The 25,232-nt window shown below is 55.2% G+C and overlaps 1 protein-coding gene across 4 annotated transcripts in view; it reads right to left on the reverse strand.

The window, feature by feature from the left end:
- Positions 1-71: 71 nt before the first annotated feature.
- DRP2 (dystrophin related protein 2) overlaps positions 72-25,232 on the reverse strand; it is a 29,526-nt gene continuing 4,365 nt past the window's right edge. Inside the window, exons 1-24 of one of the 4 annotated variants that reach the window (XM_059859244.1) lie at positions 19,279-19,409; positions 18,511-18,546; positions 17,285-17,418; positions 16,331-16,487; positions 15,178-15,298; positions 14,428-14,696; positions 13,768-13,914; positions 13,179-13,257; positions 11,889-11,949; positions 11,435-11,496; positions 11,101-11,175; positions 8,983-9,184; positions 8,284-8,369; positions 7,293-7,450; positions 7,002-7,168; positions 6,574-6,685; positions 6,052-6,188; positions 5,725-5,790; positions 4,991-5,056; positions 4,109-4,252; positions 3,279-3,516; positions 3,022-3,142; positions 2,782-2,868; positions 72-2,641 (exon numbers count right to left, since the gene is read on the reverse strand). In XM_059859244.1, coding sequence (XP_059715227.1) covers positions 2,439-2,641; positions 2,782-2,868; positions 3,022-3,142; positions 3,279-3,516; positions 4,109-4,252; positions 4,991-5,056; positions 5,725-5,790; positions 6,052-6,188; positions 6,574-6,685; positions 7,002-7,168; positions 7,293-7,450; positions 8,284-8,369; positions 8,983-9,184; positions 11,101-11,175; positions 11,435-11,496; positions 11,889-11,949; positions 13,179-13,257; positions 13,768-13,914; positions 14,428-14,696; positions 15,178-15,298; positions 16,331-16,487; positions 17,285-17,331 — 2,805 coding nt within the window. In that variant the 5' untranslated portion in view covers positions 17,332-17,418; positions 18,511-18,546; positions 19,279-19,409 and the 3' untranslated portion in view covers positions 72-2,438. Of the gene's footprint in view, positions 2,642-2,781; positions 2,869-3,021; positions 3,143-3,278; positions 3,517-4,108; positions 4,253-4,990; positions 5,057-5,724; positions 5,791-6,051; positions 6,189-6,573; positions 6,686-7,001; positions 7,169-7,292; positions 7,451-8,283; positions 8,370-8,982; positions 9,185-11,100; positions 11,176-11,434; positions 11,497-11,888; positions 11,950-13,178; positions 13,258-13,767; positions 13,915-14,427; positions 14,697-15,177; positions 15,299-16,330; positions 16,488-17,284; positions 17,419-18,510; positions 18,547-19,278; positions 19,423-21,433; positions 21,568-25,232 lie in introns of those variants that run through there. The other 3 variants (XM_059859240.1, XM_059859241.1, XM_059859243.1) reach the window with 3 other exon arrangements.

Below are 25,232 nucleotides of genomic sequence, written 5' to 3' on the forward strand. Positions count from 1 at the left end.
GCACGGCACAGCCACGGGGCTGGCTCAGCCCGGACACACGGAGAGAAGAAGCCAGAGCACTGATCCAGGCATCAGTATAAATACAAATTTATTCTCTTTCCAGAGCAAAGATGCCACAAAGCAGTGAGGACAGCAGCACCACAGTACATGGTTACCAGAGCATTAGCCAGCCTGCTCCCCTCCCTGACACATCCTGGCTCCCAAACACAGCCCAAGCACCAACCTGGCCACCTCTGCTCCCCACAGCTGGCACTGGGGCCAGCAGCTCTGTCCTCATCCTGCCCTTTTTCCTCTTCCAGTGCCCCCCAAGGCTGGATACTCCTGAGCACACCCTCAGGCCAAGCCTCACTCTGCTGCTCCCCACGCTGCTCCCATCCTGCCCCTGGGATAACAGAGGGGTCCAGCTGGGTCTCACAGGCTGGCCCGGGGTCCCTCTCACCCACAGCCTGACACAGCGTGCCCAAAGCCCCCTAATGCCACCACACTGCCCTCCTGCCACTCAGGGGACAGCAAGGACAGCCACCCACGCTGCTGCCAGCAGACACTGGAGCACTCCATGCTGCATAGCCCTGGCTGTAAGGCTCACACCTTGTCCTGGGGTGGGCACTGCTCCTCACCTCTGCCAGCAGCCCAGAGCCAAGCCCACAGCCCTGCTCAAAACCTCCCCGGACAGTTCAGCACCGTGTCCTGTCCCAGGCAGCAACACCAGCCCTGGCTGTGTCCTTGCAAGCCCTGTTAAATGGGATGTTCCACCCCAGTGAGCAGCCCTGCCCTGCCCCGAGGGCTCAAACCTCTCATCTCTCCACACCCTGTGGCTCCAGAGCACCGGGGCCATGTCAGCCCCACTCTGGGCTCCCCTGCAGCACCTGACTCTGCCTCTCTCTCGACATAACACAGCACAAGCCAGCCAGCCCGAGGGACCCCTGGGCGCCAGCACCCCCGAGCTGCCCTGCCAGCTGGCACAGCAGCCTCCCTGCACTGCCCCATGGCACCTGCCCCCAACGAGGGCCTCCAGCCCCTGGGGACAGCCAGAAGGTGCCCTGCCTGTCCCACTGCCCACACCAAGGTGGCCCCAGGGCTGGAGTATGGCTGGAGAAACCCTCCCTGCAGGAGCTCCCAGGCATGGAGCTGGGTCTGTGCAGGACTCTGCCATGGCAAAGGCACAGATCCCCAGGACACCAGGCAGAGTGAAGTGCCTGCTGTGGGTGCAGCCCTCACTGAGCTCCCCCACTGCAGCCCTGCAAGGCAACACCAGCAGCAGGGAAGGTGCTGACTCCCCTGGGAGCTGGAGCTGGTCTGAAAGTGAAGGGCAGCTACACTTAAGGTATCAGAGTTTAATAGAGTGAGTCCATGAGAGTATTTAAGTACAGTATATATATATAATATATAGAAATATATGCAAATTAAACAATAAGGCTCTGTTATAAAGACCCTCTCAATATAAGGCTACTAGCTGGGCTGAAGCTCTAACATGGACTCAATCCCTACTCCATAAACCTCACAGACTCTCTCCTGGTGGTATGTGCCTGCCTGGCTGCAGAGCCTTGGGGGGCAGAGTTCAAACCATAAGGCTGCAAGCTGGTCACTGTTATAAAGAGTTATTTTAAAAATTGTGTGGCTCCAGGAGTGTTTTGGTGCCCACAGACCTGGAGGCTCCTGGTCAGGGATGAATAGTGGGATGCTGAGCTCTGCATCCCCTGTGGGTGCCAGGGGAGACTGGCAGTTTTCATGGCTTCAGTTCTTTCTTCTGAACCACCCCACCCAGGCTTGGACACTATGGCCAGTGACCAAACCAGCCTCCTGGGGAGCCCACAGTCCCACTCCTGCATGACCTATGTTCCCCTGAGATCTTCTGGAGCTGGCAAGCATCCTGCACCACCAGCTCGGAGGGAGTCTGTGTGAGGTCTGCTGCAGCACAGGGAGCATGGCAGGTAGAGAGGGGAGGAAAGCAGCCAGGTAGCTGGTTAGGAAAAGCCTCTGGCTCACAGGAGGTGTTAGATAAGGGAGGTCATACCTGAAAGAGAAATAGACAGGTCAGGAAAATAGGACCCTGGTTAGATGGGGGCTGTTGAAGAGCCAGGAGGATCCTGCTCAGGGATGGCAGAAAATGGGCAAGAGTCTGCATGGGCAGACCACCACCTCATGTTAGAGCTGGCACCAAGTAATGGCTCCCTCTGGCAGCCTGAGCAAGAGACCAAGTGCTGCCCCTGCACTGGAGCATAGAGAGAAGGAGCAGAATGACCAACACCAAAACCCACTGAGTGAGTGGAGTGCCATCCACACACACATCCCCCAGTCTCCATCCCTGCTGGGAAGAGCCATCCACGAGCAGCCAGGAGAGCCTGCACCATTGCTTCCATCTCACCAGGCTACTGGGGCCTCGACCTCTCCTGCAGAGGGGTCTGACAGGGATGAAGGCAGGAGGGGGCTCAAAGCTGTCACTGCAGGTGGTGCTGGCAGGTCTGGCCATCCTCACGGTGGGGTGCAGGTCCTGAGCAGGGCAGGAGGCTGCCCTGCAGCTCATCACAAGGATCTGTTTGGTCTGTGCTCTTGGCAGCTCTCATGGCCTCTCCTTGCAGGTGTGAAGCCTCCTCCTCCTCCTCCTCCTCCATTCCCAGGCCACGCACCCATCCCAGCAGCACTGCAGCAGCAAAACTCTTGGCTGAAGCACTGCAGGTCATCAGCTGTTGCAGGGAAGCTGGGACTGGGGCAGGGCTCTGTGGGGAAAGCCTCCCCTGAGGGAGCAGTAAGAAGAGAGAGAGGAGGATTTCCCTCAAGTACCTCGGGAGCTGGGGAAGGCGCTCCGCAGCTTCTCCATGATGTCTTCCAGGCACATGCTGACCTCCTGGGTTTTGGCTTCCACCTCATCTGCAGTGGCAAGGAGGGCAGGGGGGTAGGAAAAGGCTCTCTGGACACACACCTGGCTGCCAGCATCTCTGCAGGAGGGCAGGTGCAGGCAGCTTCCTGCAGCGTAGGAACAAGGGAGCAGGGCCAGGAGCTCAGCCCAAGCCCAAAGCTCACCTGCAGTTTCAGTGTCAGGGGTGTTGTGCTCTTTCTCCTTTGCCTGGCTGCCTTCTGACTGATGTGGAGATGAAGCCAAAGAGGAGGCTGCTGAACCATTGCCTTCTGACTCTGCTGGAGGCTGCAGTGAGAAGAGTTGCTGTGAGAAGGCTCTCATGACCCTCTGTCCCTGGCTTCCCCTTCTCTGCCCATCCCCTTTGTGCCACTGTCCCAGCTCTGCTGTGGCAAAGCCCACCCCATCCTGGCTCTGAGCACACCTGCAGCAGCAGCTCCCTCAGCCTGTGCAGCTGGGACTCCAGCTGCTTGTTGTGGTCCTCCAGGATCTGCATCCGTGTCTCCAGGCGGCTCTTGTGCTGCCGGAGGATCCGTGCTTCTGCCAGCAGCTCCTCGTTCCGTGGGTCTTGCACGGACTCAGGAGAGCCTGAGGCCAAGGTTGGAGACTCCACTGCCTCATCATGCTGCCATTTCAAACGCCTCAGCTCTCCCTGGAGGATCCTGCAGGACAGCCCAGGTCAGCATCCCCTCAGTCCTGCCTGGAAACCCCCGGGAGCTGCACACTCAGACAAAGCTTTGCTGTTTGTGAAGCTTAAGGGTCAGGATGCTGCACTGCAGAGTGGCCTGTCTGTGGTTCTACCCCACACAGGGGGTTCACAGACGTGCAACCACTTCCCAAGAGGCTGAAAACAAGGGCAGGGAAAGCCTCACCCCCTCCTGAGCTGGTGTGCCCTGCCTAGAGCCTCACCCTGGTCCTCAGCAGCAGTACCACTGTTCATGAGGGGCTCAGGGACAAGAAAGAGTGCCCTGGGCTCACTTCAACCTGTTTGGGGTTCAGGAGGGAACAGGTTCTGTGGATGTAGGAAGGGATGCTTTGGGGAACAGAGTCATCTCCCTTCCTTGGAGAGCACACCCTCACTGAGTTATAGTGCTCAGCTCAGCCACCCTCCAAAGCTGCCCTCTCAGCACCTGCCATCCCCAGCTCCAGACCCAGCAGCATCCCCAGCCTCCACCCTGGGCCCCACAGGGCTTCTCCAGTCCCTCCCCCCTCTCAGGCCATGAGCTCCACGTTCAGAGCTGCCCATGTCCATACCTGTTTTCATCCTCCAGGTGGGCCAGGACTCTCTCCAGCTCTCCCTTGTCATCCATGCTGAGGCCTGCTGGACCCTGCTGGCTGCCCCCAGGCTCTCTGTCCGTGATGGGGCTGGAATGGCGCAGCAGGTACTGGTCCTCATCCCTGTTCCAGCAGGGGGAGAAACACCTCGTCAGGAAAATCAGGGGATTTGTGTGCCCTTGGGGAAGGACAGCATGGAGGGAGGCATTTCACAGGGGAGCTCCTGGCTGCTCCAGGCCTAGAGCTCAGAAGGGGCTCAGCATCCCTGATGTTTGGTGTTGGGGGATTGTGGTGTTTGTGAGGGTCTCCAGGATGAGGTGAGAGAGGATGTTCTCAGAAGGATGATTATTATATTATATTATATTATATTATATTATATTATATTATATTATATCATCAAATAGTATATATCAAATAGTATCTATCATATCATTTCATATCATATTATATTATAATATTATATTATGGCTATACTAAAACTATACCAAAGAAATAGAGAAAAGAATACATCAGAGGGCTTAGCAAGAATGACAATGAAAGCTCATGACTAACACCTCAGAGGCTGACACACCTAGACCATGATTAGTCATTGATTAAAAACAATTCACATGTTTAGATAAACAATCTCCAAACCACATCCCAAAGCAACAAAACATAAAAAATAATTGAGGCTTCTCTTCCTAGGGGAAGAAATCCTAGCAAAGAGATTTTTCAGAAAAGATCACAGTAACAGGGGTGCCCAAGAGCCTCTCACTCAATGGGACTGGGAAGGAAAGCATTTCTGTTCTCTGGCTAGGCATGGATAGAGCCACAGGAGCCCTGACCCATCAGGAGGGGAGGAGAAGGGAAAGGAGAACTCACAGGCTGTCATCAGGGGACAGGCTATCACTGAAGAAGGAACAGTTCTGGCTTTCCATCTCTGCAAGCCTGGAGGGAAGAGAAAAAGGTTGAGATATGGTCAGAGATGCCTTAAATGTCTGCTCAGCTGCTTGCAGCAGGCCCTGCAAGACCCCTCTGTGCAGGGTCTCCCACCTGGCCTGCACCAGTCTGTCCTTCTGCACAGGCTCTGGAGAGTTTTGCCTTTTTAAAAACCAAAACACACTGCTGCTCTGGGTGTAAGGCTCTAGAATAAAGAGCTGCTACTGTGCAATTGGCTCAGCCTCCTCTCTCATAAGCAAAGGAAAGGGATGTAAGAATTCCAGCTCCAGCCTAGCAGCTGAGCTACAAGGACAGGCTCCCTGTACCCCCTGGGTTCCCTCAGCCAGGGCAGAGGCACCACAAACCACAGGGCAGCAGCAGTGGGAAGCTGGCAAACAGCTCTGGTGAGGACACAGAGCAGAACAACTGAGGGATGTGCTGCTGAGAGCCCATCCAGCAGCTCATCCTGGGCAGAGCAGGACAGCACATGGAGCCTGCTGCATTCTGCTGTCAAATGCATGCTCTCTGCTGCCAATTTACACAGCCCCAGCCACGTCCCAGCCAGGTTTGCCTGGCTGTGCTGGGGCAGGTGGAGGGGTCTGTGACCATCTGTGTGCCCCAAAGCCCCCCCACACCCACCAGGGCCATGCTAGGACAGCAGAGCCCAGAGGGGGTACCTGCTGGCAAAGTGCTCGATCCTGGAGTGTGTGTCAGCGTGTGGTAACATCGGGGAGGAGGCTGGGCTGCAAGAGATGCACACTGGTCAGCAGGCTTGGCACAGACTGATCCCTCCTGGCTGAGAGCAGCCAGGGACGGGCTGGACAGAGAGACTGAAATTCTGAAATCTCTGTTCCTTCAAGAACAAGGCGGCCTTTCACCCCCAGAGCAAGTGCTCCTCCAGCCCTCCCCCAGGAGCCCTGTCTGAGCTGAGATGCTCTTTCCACCCACAGAAGCCATGCCTTATTCTGGGCCCCAAGACATAAGCCAGGGCCCAGGCAACTCACGTCTCAGAGCAGTCAGCCTCGAGCACAGACTGCACGGGCAGGTAGCCTCTCTGTGGGTGCTTGCTGAAGTACTGCTTGGACCTAAACTTGTTCTTCAGAGTCGTGGCAAAGTCTCTCATGTTCTCACTGGATGTGGTCTGCAGAGACACAAATGTGACACGGGTGCCTGTTTAATGAAAAGGGGGGGACCACAGCTCAGCACCCACAATAAGATATCACCCCAGGCTGGGCATGAGCTCCATGGGGGAAGAGGCAGATAAAACTGAGGAAGCAAGGAGGGCACACAGCAGCTCTGTGAGCCCATCATGGGGCCTGGCACAGGCCAAGCTGGCCACTGGGGCCATGCATCCTGCTCACCACGAGCCCCAGAACAGGGACACAGACAGCCTCCAGCATACAGAGGGTTCAAAACTACACAAGGGATCCACCTATGGGGCTGCACCAGCCTAAAGGTCACAAGGCTGCTGCCATCATGGGCCCTGCTGTGTGCCAGGGCCCTGCCAGCCCAGCCCAGCTCCTTACTGGGGTGTAGTACTCCATGATGGGGTAGTGCAGCTTGTTGCCCTTGCTGGCTCGCCCCGTGAGGAAGCAGGTCTGGCAGATATCCACATTGAACTGCTTCAGGCTCCGATACCTGGAGAGGTCAAGAGGCCATAGGGAAGCACTGGAAGTCATCAAAACACGTGTTTAAAGCCCAAGAAGAGGTCAGTGGGAGGGGACAGAGGTGGCCTGTGTTGCTCTAACACCCCAGTGAACCCACAGTGCTGATGGCTGAGGTCCCCAGGAAAGCACTCTGCTCCTTCCCCTTAGCTGGCACCTGCTCTGCCCTGCCAGGAACACTGCTGGCTGCAGAGCTCCAGGCTCCCCCAAGAGCACAGAGCAGCTCGGCTCTGTCCTGCAGGACAGCACACACTGCCCTTGGGGCCAGGGTCCCGTTTCACAGCCCTTACCTGAACCCCTTGATGGGGCACTGCCGGCAGACAGAGCACTTGGTCTGGTGCTTCACCTGCTCGGCCATGGTCACCCGGTGCAGCACCGCCAGCCACACCATGGACTGTGGCTCCAGGTTGGCCCACTCCAGGAACTGGGACACCTCAATGGCAGACTTCCCATTGCTCTGGGGAGGGAGAGCAAGGGGCTGCTCAGAGCTGGGACCTGGCTGCCACGGGGTGCAGGTCCCCTGCCACGTCAGGAGCCTGTCCCCAGCGCAGACGGGGCCAGGGCCATCACCCCGCACTCACAAAGCGAAAGCAGCTGCGGATGCTGGGCTCCACGTTGCTGCCCCCAAACGCTGCCACCTCCCCCAGCTGGCGAGGGACCTGGATGGCCTCGTGGAGCAGGACTCCCAGGTGCCGCTGGTCACACAGGCCCCCGGCGTTGGCCACTTGGCTGAAGAGATCTGCGGGCACACAGACACAGCTGACAGCCCAGCAGGCACGGGGAGCAGGGTGTGGGGCACACCAGGGACCCCACTGCCCACCCCCAGCACAGACACACGGCTGGCAGCCCAGCAGCATCCAGGCACGGGGAGCAGGGCACACCAGGACCCCACTGCCCACCCCCAGCACAGACACACGGCTGGCAGCCCAGCAGCATCCAGGCACGGGGAGCAGGGCACACCAGGACCCCACTACCCACCCCCAGCACAGAGCTCAAATAGGAGGAAAAACCTGAGCTATGATTAAATAACTTTTACCGGTGTCCTTACAGCTCCTAATAACCAGTTTAGTGTCTTCCTCAGACAGGGGTTACGTACATCATCTATTAAACAGCACCAGCCAGCCTGTCCTCTATGAATCAGCCTAAATCCTTCTTTTACCCCCTTGGTGCTCCCTGTGCTACACAAGGTTCCCCTCCACAATATTCCATGGTTAAAATGCAGTGAGGAAAGCAATTTGCCTGAAACCTGCTTCCCCCCAGCTATGCATCCCCTGGTATTTTCCTTCTGGAAAGCATTGGATAACTTTCCTGTGTGCCTTCTCTGCACTGCTCCTCACAGTGCCATGCAAGCAAGATCACTGCAGTACCAGTCTACAAAAACACCTCCTAATTTCAGTGGCATAGGCCTAGGGAGGGAGGGAGAGGTGATGATGCAAGCAGCTTAGTCACTGCAGGAAAGCTGTGACTTTGCTCTTCCTGGGCAAAGAAGGTCTGAGTCAGGAAACAAAACCACTCCTGTTTTCCCAAGGTGAATTCACAGCAGGTTCTAGGGGAGGCAGACAAGGGACTCACACTGGAACTTCTCCTTGACCTCTGTCCCGCACAGACACGCGATGCCCGTCTTGAAGGAGAGAGCCCTCATCTTCCCACTGCGGCCACTGCAGGACAAGAGATTGCACAGGTTGGCACACGCTCCAGAGTGGGTTCTTTTGGCAGGGGGGGTCATCAAGCAAGCACACACCAGGCAGCCTCCCTCACTGGCCTCCAGAACCTTTTTGCAGCACTGCCAGCTGGAAGAGCAGCACGGGGGTGTTGTATTTCCTCGTGGCAGGGAGGAATGATGCATCTGACTCCATGTGCTCAGAAGGCTAATTTATTATTTTATGATACTATATTGTATTAAAGAATACTATACTGTACTAAAGAATACAGAAAGGATACTCAGAGAATGCTAAAAAGATAATAATGAAAACTTGTGACTCTTCCCAGAGTCGTGACACAGCTTGGCCCTGATTGGCCAATGAGTGAAAACAACTCCCAGCAGAATGCAATGGAAAAATCACCTGTGGGTAAACAATCTCCAAACACTTTCCAAAGGAGCAAAACACAGGAGAAGCAAATGAGATAATTATTCTTTTTTCTCTGAGGCTCCTCAGCTTCCCAGGAGAAAAATCTTGAGCAAAGGAATTTTTCAGAGACTGTAAATGCCACACGGGAGTTTCCTCCCAGGCCTGGCAGCCCCACAGCTCGGGGGACAGGAGGGAGAGGTACCTGTCAAAGACGTTCAGCAGCCAGTTGAGGCTCATGTCCACGCAGAGGGGCACGTTGACCAGGATGCCGCGCTCCTCCTCCAGGCGCTCGTAGAGCGCGGTCAGGCAGTGGATCACCTCCACCACGTCCATCGCCCGCTCGCTGGGCTGCAGGTCGTGCTCGTTGAAGATTTCCAAAGCCGTGCCCAAGGTGACCATGTCCACTGCACAGAGAGCACAGAGGGATCAGAGGGAAAGAGGGGAAATGAGAGAGGTGAGAAGCAAGAGGAGAAGGATGCAGTCCTGCCCTAACCTGGGGCAGTGTTAGTCCCACTGTGTTGGGAAAGATGGTGGAAAGGATGGGTGCAGCTCCTAGAATTTCTCTCCTGCCTGTAAACTTCTCCCAAAATACCACATTTCCACCTTGAGCCACCATTCTCTGTGACCCCTCTTCCTCATTTCTGTGTCCAGCCATGGCCATGAAAATGCTACCCAAGGAAAGCTCTGTGCAGAGCCCAGTGCTGGCCTCTCTGCACGGGCCAGGTCCCTGTGGGGAGGTGAGGGGGCACAGACCACACAGACCCTACAAGCAACTGCCCAGAGATGGATCAGTCCTGTCTCCAGCTCTGACAGGTGAGGGAATTAAGGCACAAACCCAAAACAGGGCTAGGACAGTGTGAGCTGCCCTGCTTTCAGATTTCTATGGCTGCAGGTTGTACGTGCTACTGGGTTAGCAACCAGCAATACTTCTTTCCTGAAAGTCTTTCCATCTTTGAGACATTTTTTTATTCACAGTACCCAGAGGACTGTGTGCCTTTTCCACACTGTAACTTTACTCTGTGGATAAATCCTCCCTTCTCCTGTCAAAGCTGCTACACTTGCACTGGGAAGCCCCAGTTTCCATGCCAGGGAGTATCACTCCTGCCCACCCTCGTGTCCACACTGCCCACGACTGCATATGGCTCTGATCTATCCCTCACTGCCTCTTTCCTACACAGCCACTCCACCAAACTTCTCGTGATGGGAAAGCTGCCTTGGCAATCTCCTTGCCCTTTTCTCAAGCATGTCTTGAATAAAGAGCACTTATCCAAGTCACTTCTGGAGTGGAAAGAAGGCAACCGTGCAGCACGTGAGACGCAAAACCAGAGATGCACAAGCAGCACACAGGAGAGTTCTCCTTTGCTTTTCATCCTTGTTTCCTCTCCACACTTTACCTGCTGCTGCATGGACACCTTAGCAGGGTGGCAAAAGCTTTCTTCCATTTGCATTACATCATCCCTGAATGGCTCTGGGTACAGGACAGCCTGATCACCACAGTGTTATGAAAATACTCCACAGCCAGGGTTTGACTCCCTTGAGAACCCAAACTCCTCTTCCCCTGACTCACTGTCTCCTTCCAGCCCTTTCACAGGATGTCAAGGAGCTCTGCCTGGGCCCCACTGCTGCCTGGCTGTACCTCCTCCCCTTCATGAACAATTAATTCAGGAGAAGGATTTCCCTCAGCCTGCTGCTGCTTAATTTTGACAGAGCCTTAGGTGAGAGGCTTTTTCAAAAGCTCTGAGCAGCCAAGGATGCTGCATCTATCAGATTCCCACCTGCCTGCTTGCCAGTTCCACCATAACTCCTCAGCAGTTTCCAGGGAGCAGCTACCTCTTGGAGAGATGTTTGAACTCCTGCTGTATCATATTCACCTGGCTATGAATCCTCCAGTTTTCACCAAGAGTGCAGAAGCCAGGTTTATTGGCTCCCTTCCTCCTCTTTAAGCAGTGAAACCCTCTCTGTCCTTGCCAGCGAGCCTGGTTTCATCTCTCAGTTACATCCACTCCTTCTCCATACCCCTTTGGAGCTGCTTGGTGAGCTCCTGCCTGATCCTACAGCTTTGTAACCCTGAGCTGGACCACCCTGTTCTCACATCCCTTTGGACAACACCTGCCCTTGGGTCATCTCCACCCGAGCTGTAAGAAAGGCACTGACACAGACTGGTGCATTTGCTCAGCTTCCCCAGCTGATCTTCCAGGTTTCTCGCCTCAGCTACCCATCCCCTGGCGCCTCCTGCCTTTGATGTGCTGATAAAAGCTTGTGTTAGTTTAAGCCTTCGCTGAGGGAGAGGCAGCAGGAGGGGAGCCCTTCCCACACTCACATCTCAGGGCTTTCTGCACCCGCCGCAGCTTCATGGCCGTCCGGTACGCCGAGAACTTGATGTTGTTCAAATCCGCTGCAGCGACACAGAAAACAAGAATAAAACCACAGCACAACACCCTCCTCGCCAGGGCAGGAAGCAGCAGTTGCAGCTCTCAGACCCCAGCAGAGCACGTGCAGGACAGTGAGGAGCAGAGCGTGGCAGGGGTCACACCCCACTGCTTTGGGGGACCCTGTGGCACAGAGGGGAGCAGGTGGCCTGGGGGGATCTCACATGCACCCCACGCTGCAGAAAGGCAAGAACTGCTCAAAGGGTTCTGGGACAGCCTCCTTACCCAGCGTCTGGTACAACTCTGTCATCTTTGGGTGGTCCCAGCACGTCGTCTGGGCCTGGTGGCTGGAAGCAAAACAGATGGAGACCAAGAGTCACTGTGGTAACCAGAAGCTGCAGTGTGAGACTAAAAAAAGGACCTGGCCAGCACTGGGAGCATTTCGGTGTCTGCAGACACTACTGCATGCCCCTGAGCACACTTCCCAGCCACAGCAGCATGAAGGATGCCAACAGCAGGATATCCCCACTTGCTGCCAGCCCCCCTCTCCTTCCAGCTGGGGCTTCCCTTCATCTTGGGCACCCCAGCAGGCAGGGAAAGCCTGGATCTGCCAGGCTGCAGAAGCCCTACTTCACTGGAGGTGAGTTCTCCCTCCAGTCTGTCCCCCTCTCCTAATTGCCCAATTCCTGATCCCTCCAGGCCAGGGAAGGCCTCGGGCTGTGTCTGGGAACACACTCACTTGATGTAGTATGGCACTTTGTTGGGGGAAATGGCTCGCTCCCAGGGGACCTGGACAGAGGCTGCAAGGAGAGAAACACGTGTCAGATCAACACCAAGTGCTCCTCTAAGCTGCTGCTGTTTCTAATGCCAGCCCTGGCACAGCAGGACTGTGCCAACAGGTGGGTCCCTCTGAAAAGGCTGCATCCTCCCAAATCACCAGCTGGAGGTGGTGGTGCAGGCAAGGGGATGCTGCCTATAAAAAAGGCTCAAGAGGTCTTGTTAGAGACATCTTGCCTCTTGAGCCAGGGGCTTTGTATCTGGCTGAGCTCAGAACTCAGTAAGAGACATTTCCTGATGCTTTTGATGATGCCCAAGGCAACCTTGTGGTGACCAGTGGGCAGGGCTCATAGCAGATGGGAATTGGGCACACAGACACAGCACTGCCTCTTATGACCAGGCTCAGACACCCAAAGCATCTGTTGTTCCTGTTTTTCCTGCTCTGTGTGCCAGCTGCAGTATCTTGGGAAGATGAGGATCCATCCCATACCAGCTGCCTGCCACCCTGTGTTATACAGAGGACGGAAGCCATGGCATGACTCTCAGTTATTTTGTGTATCAATTTTTCACAGGTAGTGTATCAATTCCAGCAGCTGGAAAAGTCATTCTTCCTTTCAGGTAGGAGTCTGCAGTCTGCAGAGAAGCACAGGCCAGTGAATCCCACTGACATCCAGAGACTCTGCAGGGCTCAGCATTTCCAAGGACAGACCCCAGGCTCTGGAGCACAACTTGCTGCCCAGCCTTGGCAGGCCTGAGAGCTGTCAGCCAACAGCCCTGATCTGTAAAAACAGCATCCCTCTGCCTCGCCCCATGAATGAAAACTTCCTGAAAAGGCACATTTTTAGCCTCCAAATAACTAACACAGGATAGGAGGGACTGCCTTTTCCTGCCATCTGTTGTCTTGCTCTGAGGCTGACAGTCCCAGTGTCCCCTGGGAGCTGCTGCTGCTGAGAGTGTCACAGCTCTGTGCTCTGAAGGGAAACCACACTCATGTCCCACAAGGTGAGACAGCACAATGCCAGCAGGAGATGTCTCCTGCTTTGGTCCCACAAGGTGAGACCCATGCCAGCTTTGGAGATGCCTCCTGCTTCGGCTCCCGTGCACCGGGCACCAGCCCAGGCAATTTTCCAGCCTCATGCAGGGCTCTGGGCTCAGCAACAGGAAGGACTTTTCACCCTGTTTTCCTGTGCCACAGCCCAGGCTGCTCTGCAGAGGCAGCCTCGTGGCAGAAGCCAGGGGACCACTCACGTACAGGAGAGGAAGTGCTGGGAGCCTGGCCCGAAGTCCCGGTGGGCATCTTGGAGCTGCTTCAGGCGTTCGTTTATGGAGGCCTGGAGAATTGAAAAATAATTCACTGCCAGCCCAACAGGCATTTTGGATTGATGACCCATTCAGGAAGGCTTGTGGATGGACTCAGACATGCCCCAGCACACAGATGCCCTTCCTTTCTCTCCTGTCTTGGTGTTTGTGTCCTCCTCCAGCCTGCTAAACCCTCTGCACCTCCTCCTGCTGGGGCAGCACAGCCACATCTCCAGCTCACCTGCATCCACACTCTCACAGACATCAAAGCAGTCACAGCTGGTACTGACCCCCTCCAACACCACATCCTGATTCCTCCTTTGCTCCTCACACTGCCTTTTCCTCACCAAGATCTCTGCAGAGTTACCAGACTCTTTCCTCACACTGAACCAACGCTCTTCTCTTCCAGGAGCACCAGCTACAACATCCTGCTGTGCCAAACCTTATTTCATCATCCTTGAAGGATGTCAGCAGTGACAGCCCTTCCCAGCACCCTCCTGGCCATGGTTTATTTGCAGTGCTTGCTCCTGACTCCCTCCCACCTGCAGCTGTTTCCAGCGGGTGTTGATCTGCTCCAGGGTGCGGGAATTCTCCATGCACAGGTGGACATCTGAGATGGCGAGCTGGTGTGCAAGATCATTGACCACCTTCACCCCATCCTTCATGGGGGAGAGCTCCTCTTTGAACAGCTGGAGTCCAGAGGGGATGGGGACACAGGCACAGAGCAGGGGGAAGAAGGAAAAGAAGCAGGTGAGTAGCCAGGACTTCGATCTGATTCCTTTGCTACAAGCTAGGGAAGGTGGGCTAGTGACTGCCAAGCCAGTGCTGACTAACCCTCCCACGGGGTACCTTAGCAGGGGAAAAAACACCCAACCAAGCTAACTAGGCTGCAGATTACTCCTGATAAATGAAATGGGGGGCTGCAGATTACTCCTGATAGATGAAATGGGGACAATGACTCAACTATGCTGAGCCACTGTACCTGTGTAAGGTCTGTGCCATGACAAGATGCTCAGGACACTGCTGGCCAAAACCCCCTTCACAAAGCAGGGGGGCTGTGGGAAGGAGGCCTTGGCCCTGAGATCCCAGGTAATGAGGCTGCCTTGGACTGAGCAGTCCATGGGAGCAGCTCTGTCCTCCTGGGAGGCAGCATTTCATCACCTCCCTGGCCAAGGCTGGAGCCTGCCCAGAGCCTGAAGTACCTTGGTGGACTGGATGTGCTCGGGCAAGGAGTCGATGAAGAGGTCCCCGATGGGTTCCCAGGTCCCCCGCACGCTCTCAGCCTGGTCCAGGGTGGTGCTGAGCTCTTCCATGGCCCCTTTGATCTCCAGCAGCTGCTCCAGGGTGCGCTCAATGTGGCGGTGCTGGTCCACGCAGCGGGCTGTGAGCTTCTCCCAGAGCTCGCTGGCCACGTTGGCCTGCTTCCATACAAAGCGGCTGATGTTCTGGATCCGGTGCCGGGGAGACACATCTGGGAGGGCAGAGCAGGGCAGCAACAGGGAGCAGAAATGAGAGCCCAGCCCAGGGGAGAGAGGGGCAAGAGGCAGAGGGAGTACAGGGAAATTGGAGATAAAATAATCTAGGGAAAACTGATAAAAGGGAAGGAAAGCAAGTTATAATAGTATCCATCTCTGCACCAGCTCATCTAGGTATCCAGCCTCTCCAGCCTCACAGGCTGTGCTGCCTTTTAAAAAGCTACCCCAGAGCACATCTGGTGCTGCCTCATGAGGTGCTCCCATCAAGGACTGCACCTGGAGCCTCTGCCTTTTCCTGGGATAGCAACACTGCTCTGTGCCAGTCTGACCCTTGGCCAAAGGACTGGGCACCGTGCTGTGGGGCAGAGCACTGGGGTGTTGCTCTGTGCCACAGCAGCCACCTCCACTCCACCCTCTCTGTGCCAGCCCAGGAGGAGCTGTGAGACCAGAGAACAAAAAGGGGGCAGCTCCACAGACCTTTGCTTTCCAAAGTTGGTTCTTCTAATTCCTCAAATGGGTGCTGGGAAAGGAAAGCCTGTGCTGACTCCAGGACAGAGTAAATGTATGGCCCCCGAGACTTCACTTCTTCCATGAAAGCCTGGAGAGTAGAGCACAGAGATGAGACAGCAGGCTGAGCCAGAAAACTGTGCCCTGGCTGCCCCCTTGCCAAATGCTGCAGTGATTTATTCACCCCAAGGCCCAAACCTCCCTGGAGGCACAGAGAGAAGTCAGTGTTAAGAGAAATATTTTTGCAGTCCAGGGAAGGAATGACCACCTGTCAGAAGGTGGCTCCTGCAGAGGTTTGGCCTGCAGCTTTGCTGGAGTGGGGAGGCAGAACAGCAAGGCCAGAATGGTGTGTTGAGCCAGGGCTGCACAAGAGGAGCTGTTTTATTTATGGTGCTTTCAGGGGCACTTGGAGATGCTCTTCACTCATGCAGTGAGAGCATGGCCACGCTAACAATCCTTCCAGCAGCTGCTCAGCAACAGGTCCAGCTGCTGCAGGAGCAAGAGAGGAACAGCAGGAGGCCCCAAAGCAGAACATCTGCCAGGGAAGACTTCAGAGGCACACTGGTCTAGTATGTCCTCTCCTCCCCTCCACTGCAGCTCCCACACCAGTGCTGTCTGCTGGATGGGCTGTCTGTGCACCAGGGAAGCTCCAGCAAGGATCAGGGAGAGCAGCAGTAAACACCTTAATTTTGTTTTCAGGTAAAAACAGCTAAAGCCCAACAGCCACTGGCAGTGAGAAGAAAATGCTGTGAACTTGGGAGTAGGAGACTCTGATCTGCCTGGGTGTACCCCAGTTTCAGGTATGAATGAGAACATGCTCCTGCAGGCATCACTCATGTCCCAGCCACATGACTGCCCCTAGACCAGCCTTCTCAGGCTCCAGGATCCCAAAAGCAGAGGCCAGGGAGAGGCAGGACCTAGGGAAGCCGCTACAAAGGACAGGCTTCACCACCAGCTGCAGGTGACTCGGGGCTGTAATGGGTTTGCTGTCTAAAACCAGCTGGGCTCTGCCTTTTCTCAGAGCAGAGATGGAGACCCTCAGGGACTGGCTGTGGCACGGCAGTGACACAGGCAGGGCTGTGCACAGCCCTCAGGGCAGGAGCAGGGCAGGAGCAGAACGCACCGCGTGTGTCTCCTTCTCCTGCTGCACCAGGAGAACATCACCCCGCAGGGGCAGCTGGGCCGACAGCTCCTCATCCTTCTGCCCCAGCCAGTCAATGATCTCCTGCAGAGGCACCTGCAGCTTCCCACTGTGGTCAGAGAAGGCCTCCAGCCGAGCCCTGGCAGGAGAGCAAGGACAGTGAGACGACAGACAGACAGACAGGAGAGGAGCAGGTTTCCTGAGGAGGGGAAGCACAGCACCATGGCTGGGTGCTGACCCCCAGGACCTCCTCAGGGACTGGCAGCACACCTTAGCATGGGCTGGGCAGGACCCCCAGGCAGCAGAGAGCCTACACGGCCAGGTGGGGGGAGGCACGGAGGCACTGGGACAAGGAACTGGAGCCATTCCTCACCCTGGAGCCCAGAGTAGAGGACAGACATTCTGTGCTTGCCTGTGGGTCAGAACTGCTCTGGCTAGCAAGGGGGGCTTGGAATGGCATTTACATGTCTGGGCAGCTTCCAGGAGCCTTGGATTAAGGCAGGAGACAATTAGCACGCCCCAGTTAAGCTCTCTGTCGTGCTGGAGCTGCAAACTCTGACAGTCTGGAAGGCATGATCCTCTCATGCAGTGGAGAGGGCTCCCAGCGAAGGGATGGGCACAGAGGAGGTGCAGGCAAAGCCATGGGGCAAAAAGAGACAGCTGCAGAGGTGGCAGAGGATAGAGAGAGCAGCAGAAAGCAAGAAGGAGGGAAGGAGGGGAGGGAGGAGAGCATGGGATGGGTAGAAATGGAGGAGATGCTTTCCAGCAAAGGGAGATTCAAAAGCCTGTGGACCAGCGGGGGAGCTGAGCCAAGGTCACTGTGAATTCATGTGGCTCATCAAGCAAAAAAGTTCAAAAAGCTCCTGACAGTCACAAGCAGCAGGCAAGGCTGGAAGGCCAGGCCAGCCTGGGGCTTGCTGCAGGCAGGACTCTTACCGAAGGCTGTGGGATTTTTTTTTGATCTCGTTCCAGCAAAGATTCATCTCCAGAGGGGCCTGGGGCCCGGCAGCACTGCTGGGAGCCCGGGGGGTTACACACGAGGGTCCTGCACCATCCTGTGAGGCTTCAACCTGGGCAGAAACAGAACCACACCGCATCCAGAGACTGCTGCCTGGGGCTTTTGGAACTTGCCTGGAGACACCCACCCAACTCTGCCCTAACCCTGACTAGATTTTGACTCTCAAGGGGGCTGCCCTGTTCCTTAAGTGGTCCCTTAGCAGCCCCCAGGAAACTCCTGGCTGTCTCTGCAAAAAGGATGCAGTGCCAGCTCCAGCAGCACTCAGAGCAAAGGCTGAAGGGAAGGTTTGCTGCACATCTCCTTTCTCCTCAGCTATCCAGCAATGAGCTGATCTTGCTGAGAGCTGTTAAACCAGAGCTGGTCCTTATGTGTCACAGTGCCTGCAGGGCTAATGATGATTTTTCCCATGTTCCACAGAGCTGCTGTGCTTCGAGAGGAGGCTGATCCTGCTGTTCCTAGGGACCAAGGGGATCTGCCAACATCCTTTATGCCATCCCCAGTGCTGGCACTTGCCACCTGCTCCTCTACAGAGGCTCCAGGATATTCCCTGCCTGCATGGCAAATCTGAGAAGCCACTTCTCCTCCACAGATGCTGCTTCTCCTCCGCAGCTCTCCAGAATGAGCAGCCGTGGGAAGGGTGCTGCAAAAGGCCATGGAGAGAAGACAGCAAATGCTAACCCAGCCAGGCAAGGGAAGCACATCCAGCTGGAAAAACTGGGTTCTGATCCCTGGACAGCAAATCCTTGTTGGAATCCTCTCCTGAGCCTTTAGCACTGTATCATGCCCCAGCTCACAACACACTCTGCTGCACGTGCTGGTGACAGCAACACACAGCATCAAAAGCCCCTCACACAGGACTCAGTGAGTGAGAGGAGATTTTCTCTCCAAAAAACACAGTTTGTTAAGCAAAAACACATGGACACTTTCCCATAAGTGATACATCAATGAGCTGTGTTGGAGAAATGGCAGCATTTCGATCGAGTGCTGCTTTGATATTAGAGCTCGCTTGAGATAATTATCCCCAGGTGCTTAATCAACCATAATTAAATGTGTTAGTACTTTCTAAACAGCATACAACAGGCCAGATAAGGGCAGCTGCCTTGGGGGAAAAGCAGCAGCTCTTGCAAGGGGAATGTGTACATACTTGTCACTTGTGCTGTCCAAGGGCTCATGGAGGTGTCTGGAGAAGCGATGCAGCCAAGCCATGGGAAACAACAGGCAGGAGAAAACAACCAGACAAGGAATTTGGCTGCACAGCTAAAAATACCCCCTCCACACCAGTTCTCAGAGAAAAATCAAATGATCGCCAAGACTGGTGCTAAGTTTGATTCATCTAAAAACATCCAACAGGCTGTTCTCTGCCTCCCCATCCTGCCACTCCAGAAACACCAAGAAAACAGAGAAAACCATCACCCACAGAGTTCACAGGATTCTTGGGGCCACGGATAATGATCCACTGAAGCTAAAACTGCTGCTTGCACATAGAAAAACCAGTACTCTGCATGTGCAGGTGCTCATGGCACTGAAGTAGGCAGTCCCAGGGCACTGCCAGGGAACTCTCCAGCCCTCCCCTCTATCCCAGGGGATTCCAAAGGAAGGGATCAGCTCTACCTGGGAGCACCACCAGCACAGCTCTGCAGATAATCCAGCCCTCCCAGCCTCATTTCATAAGTTAAAAGCCCACCACGCCTGCAGCTCCCAAGCCTTGGAGATAATCACGTAGCAGTGACCAAGCAGAGAGCAGGTGCTGAACACCTGCTTCCCTCGGACAAACCCCCTGCAAGCGAGCAGAGGGAGAAATAAATGCTTTCCCTCTGAGCATCCCCTCAGCATCCCTTCCCCAGAGCCCTGGCAGCGGCAGTGCGGACCCTCGCCCCCCTCCCCCCTGGAGCAGGTTTATTTTGGGACTCACGCAGGCTGTGGCAAGGGCCCCTCGCTGTGCTCAGCCCCGGATCCGCCCGGAGCTCCGCCGGAGGAGCGGGCATCGCTCCCGCCCGCGGCTGCCGCGGCAGCGCCCGGCAGGAGCGGGCAGGCTCCGGGAGCGCGGCAGAGCTGGGCACTGACCCCCCAGGAATGCGCAGGGGGCGGCAGCCATCACAGCCAGCCTCAATCCCAGCTTTGTCCAGCGGCATTCCAGCAGCCTCCAACCTGCCTTAACCCCTCCGAGCACAAGGAGGGCAGGGATGTGCCCGCTGGGGACAGCCCCAGGTGGGACAGCCGCTGGAAAAGCCGTCCCTGCCAGGGCAGGGCAAAGGGGATGCGCTGGGACGACCGGCAGAGACCTTGGCTCCGGTGCTGGAGCACACACAGAGCACACAGGAGTGTTTGCCAGGACAGGGATTTATCCAGGAAATCATCCCATCGAGCCTCGGTGGCCCAGAAGGTAAACAGGGTCTTGAGATCTAATCCCAAAAAAGTCAAAGATGCCCTTGCTGTCCCCCACGTGTCCCAGCACGGGGTTGGGTACCAGCAGATGTTCATGCCAGCCTGGACCAAATGCAAATAGTTTCTTTTTGCCAAAAAGCTCTGGGCTGGCTTCTTGTGTCCCCCACAGTCCTGACGCCCAGAATTTTTATCGTGCTCTCTTCCACCTACAGCGAGGGAAAGAAAAGCTCCCAGTATCTCTCCCTCTCTCCCCTGACGGGTGCTGACCCTCGCTCTGGGACCTGCCAGCTCCTCTCCTCTGCACCCCTCAGGTCCCACAGATGGGAGAGCAGCTCCCAGACTGGAGGAGGGGGCTTCAGTGAGGCCACAGCTGAGGATGGGCTGTCTGCAGCCTGCTCAGAGCTTCCAGCGCCGGCAAGGACAGCAGAGGGAGGCTGTTTCCTAGGCACCAACAGCAGCCCCTTCCAAGGGGGAGCTGTCTTTAACACTGCTCCTGCTCCCACTCCCTTCCTCTCTCCCCGCAAATCCCACAGGGCTCCAATCCCCTCACAGAGGCTTGGACTGCTCAGGCAGGTCAGGAAGGCTTTTCCCTGCTCATCCTGTTCCATCCCTCTCCCTCCTCACTTCGTTTGCCAGGCTGTTTATCAACCACCACTGGCCCCTAGCACCATTGTAGCAGCCACCCTGGGGCCAAGACACCCTGACTCAGTCACCCTGCCTCATTCTTGCATGCTGGAGCCTCTCCAGAGGCAGCTCTGCCTTCCTCCTGCAGATCCCAGCTCCCTGAGGCAAACAGGTCCAGGCTGATGGTCAGCCAGAATAGGGAGAAACCTCAGGTTCAGCCTTGCTTCTCACGCTTGAAGCATGACAAAAAAAGGAAAAGGCAGAGCTGGGACCTCATTTGTCCAGGGGAGAACACTGCCAGTGCCCAAGGGAACCTCTGGCACTGTCCAGACTGGTGAGAGGCACCTGGGGACCAACAGCTACAGGCAAAGAGGGATCCACAGCCTGGCAGAGCCCAGGCAGCCTCTCCCCACACCAGAGGTGCTAAACCACCTCATGACAGCTCAGTGCAGAGCAGAGGCAGCTTTGCAGACAGTTGTCAGCACACCTTTCTGTCCTTTAATCTGCTCTGCCGTTTACCCAGGGGTCCCCAGAGACCTTCCTGCCCCTCTGGTGAGGAGCCTGGCCTGGGGCTCAGAGACCCTGGGGGAAGGAGGAGGGAGACCAAGACCTGTCCCTCAAGATAATTAGATTAGGAAGAGGCCAGATTCCTCCTCTGCCTTACAGCATCAATACAACCCACCAGGGGTTTAATTCCAAGCTCTCCTCTGCAACCAGGAAGAGCAGAAAACCTACATTTTCACCAAAAGCTGACATTCTTCCAAGTTTCCAGGACAAAAAAAAGCCCAACCAAATACATGAGAGCTGTTTACAGTAACCTCTCATTCTTTATTGTGAAAGAGGCTCCAAGTCCAGCTCTGCAGGTCTTCTCTCTCCCCCTGCTTTGGGGAACACTGCAGCAGGAGTGCTAGAGCAGAGCACACGCTCTCCTCCTTAAGTGATGGGGGCTGGAGCTGGCAGCCTTCCCTTCCCCAGGAGCAGAAGGCCTGGTTTGCCCCCCAGAAAGCTGCAAGCTGTGCACAAAGCTGCCACAGAAGGGCTCCCGGGGCAGCTCTTACCTGAGAGAGCGGGCGGGCAGGGCTGCGCTGCGCCTGGGCCGGGAGGGGCCACTCAGGACACGGAGGGAGGACATGGAGCCATTCCTGCATCACCAGGGGCTGCATCAGAGCTGATGGTCACGGGCATGGAGCACCTGAAAAGCAGCAGCAGAGTCCCTGGGTCAGCTTGTACCTCCTCACAGAGCTGAGCCCTTCCCAGCTGCCAGCAGCGCTGCCACCGTGAGAGCTGGAGACTCAAGGAAGTGTTTTTAAATTTAATGCACTTTTACTAGTGTTACAATCTAGTTTCATCTAAGCATCCAACTCCTCCTTTCCACCTGGTTATGCAATTTGCTGGACTGATATACTGTTAGTGAGTCCCACAGACTATACTGCATTTTAGAAAGGGTTGGGTTTCTTGGACTGTGCAAGGTGCCCATGGTTTAAAGAAAGGGAGAGAGGATTTCACTAGCATGGCCATTGTTCTAGTTTTGGTTGAGATAACATTCACTTTCTTCCTAGCAGGTGGCACAGTATGGCTTTTAATCCAGAGCAACTTATGTTTAGACAGAACAGACATTTCCCCATAACAGACAACATTTTCAAACATATTTTTTTCCTTTTATATTCAGAAGGCAAATTGCCTAGAGCCCCAGCTTCATGTATCTCATACTGTGAGCTAGCTTTTTATGAGTTTTTGCTCATTATGAGCTATAAAATTCCCTTCATTATCCCCATTTTTTGAACTGCATGACCTGTAAAGCCAGTTAGCAGTGGCCCCTTGACTATTCCATAGATCAGAAATGAGACCTCTGGTCACAATGCTGCTGGGTTTTGTTGTTTGGACTCTAAATGAGCTAAAATAGGGATTCATTTCATTGCCAGCACCATCTCAGCTTTACAGAAAGCCATGAGAAATAAAGCTCAGAGAAAACTTGGCGACTGCTTTCCTACTTTTACAAGGTAAAAATCACCTGCTCCAGCAGACAGAGCTCATGTCTGCATGGAGATGAGGCTGCTTCCAGGGCAATGAGTGATGCTGATGGAAGAAGGCTGCTGGCTCCTTCACACCCAGCTCAGCTGGACAGCTGGGGGAACCCTCCTGCTTGGCCCTGGCAGGGCAGGAGCAGGCAGCACATCCTGCACTGACAGCAGCCACACTGCACAGCTGAGGAGAAATCCCCCCGGCCCTGTGCACGCTGCCCATCCCTGGCACTTTCACAGCCCTCACTGCCCTGCCTGAGCCTCCACTGCCTCTCTGCCCTCAATTACACACATTAAGAGATTATCCTATGATTTTTTTTTTAATCTCTTAGTGATTTTTACAGCTATAATGCTCTCCCTTTCCAGCAGAACAGCCTGTGCTGAGCTCTCCAGCAGGCTGACAGTCCAAGGTCTCGTCCTCTCCCTCTCCTGCCCATTAGCACCAATGAATGCTGCAGGCTGTGCATCCCTGCTCCTTTCCCCATGCAGGCAGGGGATTATGAGGGGAATATGAGACTCACATTAATCATTATAAATTCCAGGGTCTTCAAAGCCCTCCAGCTTCTTGGTGCAAATTCACCACACCCAACCCCGAGGGTACAGAAGATTTCTGACAGAAGGTAACACCAACTCCTTTTCCTCCAGTGCTTGTGCCATTCGGGCTCTGTTCCTCTAAATGACACTCAATGTAGCCAAGATACAATTCTCAGGGCGTGGAAAGCTATTTTTCCTCAAAGCCTCTGACAGAGGAATGCCACTGAGCTCTTCCCCAGGATGGGAAATCCATGGCTTTTGCAGTGATGTTCTGTGATGCCTCACTGTAGCTGCCATCCTGAGACCTGGGTTTTTCTGTGGCACAGTGCAGTGAAACTGCAGTGGTGGTGGCTGGCCAGAGTTCAGCCAGCCCTCCAGCAGCACACACACCTGGGCTCTCTGCTCCTAGCCCTCCCAGCACAGCCTGGCCCCTGACAGTTCCTGCCACCAGCACAGAGAACAGAGCAGTATTGACAGGTCAGGAGCTCTGCTCTGACTGCATTTTGCTGAGTGAGATGTGCATGCACAGGGCAGGTGCAGCTCTGAGACAGGGGTGGGTAACCCTGCTCCTGCAGGTATCCACGTGTAGGACCTGGAGGGTGCCCACGCTCCCTGCCAGCATCATGGAAATAAGGACAGCCATTGCTGCACCTCCTGAGGGCTGGCTCCTTGAACTCCTCCAGGGATGGCAAAGCCCATCAGGACACAGATGGCACAGGGAGCTAAAGCCTGTCCAAGGCAGCAGTCACAGGAGAAGCTGAGTGCCAAGCAAAGGGCACTACCCAGCCGTGTCCTGTGCAACACCCTGCTGCCATGAACACTAGAGCAGGGTGCAGGGCAGAGCCTCAGTGCCCTTTGGCACTCTGCAACAGCAAAGACAAAGCCCAGAGGCAGAGAAGCCAGATAGTGTGGAAGTGAGTGAGCTGCACAGCAGCCAGCACAAAGGAGCACATTCAGGGGAGAGAGAGACAACCAGACGGAGAGGCACGTCTGCAGGCAAGCCAGCAGCTCCATGTGACCCCCTGCCAAATTCCCTGCTATTGCTGGAACCAAGCAAGGAGAAATGCTCTTGGATCTGCTCTGCTTCTCTGCTGAGGCACACAAAACAGCTCCAGTTCTGGCACTCCTACTTCAGTGCTTCTGTGCAGCTCTGGGGCTGGGCACTGCAGCATGTGGAGCAGATTTTGGGGATGCTTCCTGGCTAAACTCCTACTGCCTGATGCCTACTCCTGTCAAGAGCCAAACCTGTGATCCACTTTGCCTCTCCCACACCACCATTCACCCTCTGCACTCTGCTTTAGGTTGGTGCTGGAGACCCAGCATCAACTGCCAAGGTTCAACACCATACAAACCAGACTGAAGTGCAGACAACAAAAACTATCACCCCACAGCCCACTCCAAACCCTTCATTGAAAAGGAGTTGAGATGTTCTCCTTTGGAGGACTCGAGGAACAACTTGGTCAGGCTGTTCAAACAGATATCAAGTGAGCTTGGTCCCCTGGGCACATTTCTGTGCAAGGAGAACCAACATCAAGGCTCAGGTGAGAATTCCCACAGGTGGGCACTGCAAGAAGCAGCTGCAGAGTCACCATGGAGCAGGGACTGGGGCACTGCACTCACACGGTGGAGACAGCAGGGAGGGAAACCTCTTCCACTGGTGTCTCTCAGCTGTCTGTGCTGGAGGTCCCACTCCAGGCACAAAGGTGGCCAGATCAGTCCTCAGAGGCACCACTACAACCTCCTTACCTGGTGCTGTTTTGCATCCTCCCCCATGAAAAGCACCCAACACTTGTCCCTGCTCTCAGACCACCCTAAGAAATGAAGCAGTTCATGTTCCACAGTGCTCTGTTAGAGCTTCCAAACACTTCAGTACCCAAACCACTACCACAGCTGAAACCCTGATTGTTGTGATCCTCTAGTTGAAAAATGAGAAAGCCAAAAATCTGGATGTTACTTTTCAACAGTTGAATGCTTGGGCATTAAAGATAATAAAACCAAAATAATTGCCTTTTTTTCTCTTCCTGCATGAGCTGTACTGTTACAAATTCAGCACTGGAGAGCCTGTCCCACTCCCTTCTTTCCAGGCAGTCTGACAAAGGCAGCTGGAATAGCCTTTGCTCAACCAGTTCTGCTTCAGCTCTGTCACACAACCCACTGCACCACGCAGGGATCTCTGTGCTCTCTCTGCTTTCCAGACCTGCTGCAGCAGCATCCCTGGCTGCCTGGAGAGGCTGTCCCAGCTCCTGCAGCACCTCTTCTCCATCCCAGCCAAAAGGAAGGTGACAGCTTCCCACCAGTGCAC

Source organism: Haemorhous mexicanus, chromosome 14 (assembly GCF_027477595.1).
Source record: "Haemorhous mexicanus isolate bHaeMex1 chromosome 14, bHaeMex1.pri, whole genome shotgun sequence".
Taxonomy (NCBI): Eukaryota; Metazoa; Chordata; class Aves; order Passeriformes; family Fringillidae; genus Haemorhous; species Haemorhous mexicanus.